The sequence below is a fragment of the Pseudovirgaria hyperparasitica genome (assembly GCF_010093815.1).
Source record: "Pseudovirgaria hyperparasitica strain CBS 121739 unplaced genomic scaffold EJ05scaffold_79, whole genome shotgun sequence".
Taxonomy (NCBI): domain Eukaryota; kingdom Fungi; phylum Ascomycota; class Dothideomycetes; order Acrospermales; family Acrospermaceae; genus Pseudovirgaria; species Pseudovirgaria hyperparasitica.
Window position 1 is genome coordinate 1 of NW_022985627.1, and position 4,334 is coordinate 4,334.

Sequence of the window (4,334 nt, forward strand, 5' to 3'; positions counted from 1 at the left end):
CAGATACAGTTCCGTAAGATACTCAACCAGGTCCCCATGTATCTATCCACCTTATGGGACCATCCACCAGACAGCTTCCCAGCTGGCGTGTACGAGCCTCCATTCGGCAGAGAGGCGTCAACAGGCATACCTTCGTTTCTTAATTGGTTATATAATTGGCGAAATGTGAGCAAAGCGATGGGCGTGGACTGGGATGATAATGATGATCCTTCCCTAGATCTGAATATTGCTAGGCTACGAGCGAAATACTATGGAGCAGAAACAATCATTACTCGACCATACCTACACTACGTATACCATTGCCCGGGGGCCGACCAAGACGTACTTAAACGAGCATGGACTTACATCAGATCTTCAAAAGAGAGCTTAACGGCTTCAAAGCTCCGGGAAGCGGATTGGGGGAATTCACTTGAAGATCTTCTTGAGAGTGATCCAACTCAGTCTCGGGATGGCATTAGTACCAAAGCAATCAGGAGCATGCTGCTTAGTCATGCTTGTATGTGGTCCTCGATCCGGAGTACGAAAGCTTTTAACGGTATTCGAACACGTCTAAAGGTAACGAATATTTTTGGCACAATCCATGCGTGAGTATCCTTCATTATTACATAAGATATTAAACACATGATATCAAACACCTAACACGAGACGACAGTCAATTCGGAAATTGCTTGGTTCTTGCACAGTGCTGCGAGTCTGTATGGTTTAAAGACCTTGACGGGTTTGCCCCGATCCACGAAGTCCCCAAACTCCTTGAAGAAACGATGCACAAATGCAAGACATACTCAAACCTCGCACCAGCTCTTGGCAAGGATTATCAGGTTTTACACAAAGCTTTATATAGCATCAGAGGATTACAGAGATAGCTAGTACATTTTCCAAGACGCATATCATGCGCCGTGGAATAGCATCAAAATGGCAGTTTGCCTCCCAGATCAGTCCGTGACCTGGTGTGGTAGAGTTTTAGATGAATCGGAGGGTTTCTCATAATCCTGGAAGGTGAAAAGTACACAACCTATAATTATATCGTCATCTCCGTCAGATAACGGACGGTAATGTCACCTGACTCCTTGGTTATGCTCACAACGGCTTCAGCCTATAGATATAATAAGAACAATGGCCTGCAGAGAAATGTACAAGGCTTAAAGCTACTGAATCCATCCTCGGGATCAGTTCGCGGAATCGCTTTGAACTTTGAGATGTGTGTTGTGCTCTCGGAGCAAAGGGTTGCATGGGTCCCATAGCAATCAGTCACCCTGTTCAAGTGGAGGCTTCAGGCCAGCCACTGGTCGTACATAGTGCCTCAATACTGATGGAGGTTAGTGCTGGCAGCGCGTATTGATGCTGCAATAGTAAGGGCCGTTCTGCATGTGACAAGTGATAGTAAGCTGCAACTCCTTATTTGAAATTGGAAGCACAGATCACCATGCACCCGCACGAGTCCAACTACCAACCTCTTACGCCCACGTCGTGCAACTTAAGGAGCTCTTTATGATATAGGCGCCGCCCCTCTCTCCATGTTCAAAGCTTTGTGGTCACAGATCACCGCATGTTCGCAACACAACCACACATACATCTTCCGTACAATTCCAACTTCTGGGCAATGACAGCAGCGTACCAGTCTCATAGAATCCATTCGCCAAACCGACGAAAATGGTTCTACGGTCGTAAATGATACCGACCCAGTCCATGCTCCTAACAAAGACCGTGATTGGGAGGCAACGTCATTTCTGATTTCTCCCGATGATGAGCTTCACGACGGTGACAAAGAGGAGAACTACCAAAGTCGTTTTGAAAGGCATGTTGAGAGCCACGAAACTCGTCGGCGGCGGAAGATGCTCCGGCAACGCGATGACTTCTATAACCTCGATCCAGACTTCAATGTAATACCCGATTCGGGGCACAGAGATCGAGCTCGACTGTCCTCCGACCTAACTGTTGCCGCTGTCACTCCAATTCTCAGCAACTTTTCGTTCAAATCAGTCAACACATCATTCGGTGCAACCGACGGTTCATCATTCTTCAACCCTTCATCATTCATTTCAGAAACGGCGATGGGCCCGGAAAGGGACCAACAAAGAAACGAACAGATTATCCGGCCAGGCACTCAAGAGTATGAAACTTCAGCGGCCGACCTCGCGAGCATTGACGAAACTATCACGCTGGTTACGACAGAAATCTCCCACAGGCCGACCCGTATTGTAGTCCGTGCAAAGCCGTCCCTAGTCCCAAATGAACCGAACAATTTGGTCCATACTGCGAGCTCCAGTCTTGAAATCGCCATAAGAGACAGCAATCCGACATTACTTTTCATCAGAAATTGAGGAAATCATGAACGTCCTTGTCTTCGGTGTCTTTCATCCCGGATACGACCATTCTACTGCTCACCGAGTGGCCAATCTATCCGTCGTGTTCGTTGATTACGGCAAGTGGTATTCAGTGGTCAAATGGCAGATTACGACCTGGAAACGGAAGTCAACGACGCTATTGCTAGACTGCCTTACGTTGTCGATAATAGAGGAAACAATATCCGACTATTTCCAATCCTCACGACATGATCAGAATGAATGCATGGTACAAAACATGATTATTAGCATGATTTGTGAATTGCGCAGCGATAGTGAACAAATCCGCATCAGGCGCCATTCTCTCTCTTATGGTCTATGTGACGTTATGTACTCCTGCTCCGTTCTTAACACATTCCTTTACCTCGACAATCTGCAAACGTCCAAGTTGGTCTTGATGAAAACGCCATCCAGTTATGACCGCGGTGTCACCTTTATGTGGAGTCCATTCTCGAGGTTGTACAGTCGACTGTGTTGCTTCAATTCCAGCCAACGTGTTTTCAACAATGATCCCATTTGGCATCCCATCGCTAGGATTAGGAACCAGACTGATAGTCTCCCTCAAAGCCAACGAGATAAGTAGATCGCGAAGCGCATCAAGGAAGCTCGTGTCGAAGTGGGGTACACGTGTGTCACCTAAGCTGTATTCGAACGGCTCAAAAGTGAGCATGCTATTCAAATACAGCGAGTGCGGAACCAGCAAAGTTGCGTCCACAGAGTGTACATCGCAAACAGAGCAGACATCAATGTCTCCTGCGTTAAGACGATGTAACATGATTTGGTTGTCTTGTAGATCGAAATGTCGATGGAGAAGTCCAACGCCATAGTGCTGTTGAACGTCATGCTCTATGAAAAGCTCTCCGATAGCGTGTAGGGCTGCTGGAGCGATTACGTGCACTTGATGCTCGAAGCGAGGTATTTTGTTGAAAGTTGGTGCTGGCAAAATGTGCCCTGTGGTGTGTTGCATTTTCGTGGACCGACGATAATTTGCATGAAGAGAAAAGTTTCGAGTTTCAGAAGGTTGCAAACCCGGGCGCGTGAGTGATAGTGGGGCATTTGGCCCTTCCCTCGTGCGCGGACTTCCGCGGGGACAACTGCACAACCTCCGCAATGCCCACACACCAGGCGCCGTATCCACGATTCTATATCGGCGGAACAGTGGACGTTGAAGTCGTTCAACAAGCGAGAATCAAATTCCAAGCGGCGAAGCGTCATGAACACTTCCTAAGCCGAGGGATGAAGCACCTGTTTGAGACACTGGAGAACGAAGACAACTTTAGCAAGCAGGTAGTCGACACATGGTTGCGCGTCAGTGTAAGATATCGCCTAAAGACTACTCGCGCTGATTGCTATAGAATGAAGAGAACATCGAAAGAATGGCCCCTGGGAGAACAGTCGAACTGAAAGCTCATGCTCCCATCCGAATCAATTCTCTGTCCCACCCGGTCACCCTACAAAGGGGAATTCGAGAAGAGGAGGGAATCTCAATTTGGATACCACTACAAGAATGGAACAAAGAGAACGGATGCATGTTTGGCGATACAGTGATACGTCCCGGTGAATATCTTGCTCTGAGCGGTGTTGAGCCAGTGACATTTCCCGCTTCAAAAGGAGGAGCTTTGATTATCTGGTTTTTCTTACAACTCCCCAGTGAGTGTAAAAAGATGAGCCATTCTCAGGGCGAAACTAAGTAGCAAAGGCACCTTGCGTAGTGTTGAAAGTTGAAGATGGTGGATTTGCCGTCTCGCTTTCGGATATATCTGCCAAGTAATTGACAGATAATGGATTCATCATCGCGCATTCAGGCGGATTTATCGAATAATGGACGGATAGGGGGTTCAGAACCTCGGAGAGCGCAACCTCCGTGACAAAGTTGTTTGGATGACTAGCAATAATTCCATCGTCATTGAAAATCCCGTTTGACATCCCATAATTGGCAGATAAACTGTTCATCCAAACATCCTCACCCCATGAGACGTAAGGTCGTTCAGA

The 4,334-nt window shown here is 47.3% G+C and overlaps 4 protein-coding genes across 4 annotated transcripts; 2 read left to right on the plus strand and 2 right to left on the minus strand.

Annotated features, from left to right (window-relative positions):
- Nucleotides 1-958, plus strand: EJ05DRAFT_367011 (uncharacterized protein). The gene is made up of 3 exons (XM_033741118.1): nt 1-165; nt 234-584; nt 653-958. Coding segments are annotated over exons 1-3 (564 nt in total). The 5' UTR covers nt 1-163; the 3' UTR covers nt 864-958.
- A 492-nt stretch (nt 959-1,450) lies between these two features.
- On the minus strand, nt 1,451-2,060 carry EJ05DRAFT_481315 (uncharacterized protein). Its single transcript, XM_033745051.1, has one exon. The coding sequence runs from the start codon at nt 2,036-2,038 to the stop codon at nt 1,856-1,858; it is 183 nt and encodes a 60-aa protein (XP_033594861.1). The 5' UTR covers nt 2,039-2,060; the 3' UTR covers nt 1,451-1,855.
- A 598-nt stretch (nt 2,061-2,658) lies between these two features.
- EJ05DRAFT_446715 (uncharacterized protein) lies at nt 2,659-3,309 on the minus strand (the record flags this gene model as incomplete). The annotated part of the gene is made up of 1 exon (XM_033742249.1): nt 2,659-3,309. One exon carries the CDS (start codon nt 3,307-3,309, stop codon nt 2,659-2,661), a length of 651 nt encoding a protein of 216 aa, XP_033594862.1.
- Nucleotides 3,310-3,452: 143 nt separating this feature from the next.
- Nucleotides 3,453-4,067, plus strand: EJ05DRAFT_506078 (uncharacterized protein; the record flags this gene model as incomplete). The annotated part of the gene is made up of 3 exons (XM_033747777.1): nt 3,453-3,650; nt 3,698-3,992; nt 4,042-4,067. The coding sequence occupies 3 exons, from the start codon at nt 3,453-3,455 to the stop codon at nt 4,065-4,067; spliced, it is 519 nt and encodes a 172-aa protein (XP_033594863.1).
- Nucleotides 4,068-4,334: the final 267 nt, after the last annotated feature.

Excerpts from the sequence above, each read along its gene's own strand:
- EJ05DRAFT_367011 (XM_033741118.1), top strand. Across the intron at positions 585-652 it reads ATTTTTGGCACAATCCATGC|TCAATTCGGAAATTGCTTGG; the intron begins GTGAGTATCCTT and ends ACGAGACGACAG.
- EJ05DRAFT_481315 (XM_033745051.1), bottom strand. The coding sequence starts at position 2,038 with ATGAATGATGAAGGGTTGAAGAATGATGAACCGTCGGTTGCACCGAAT.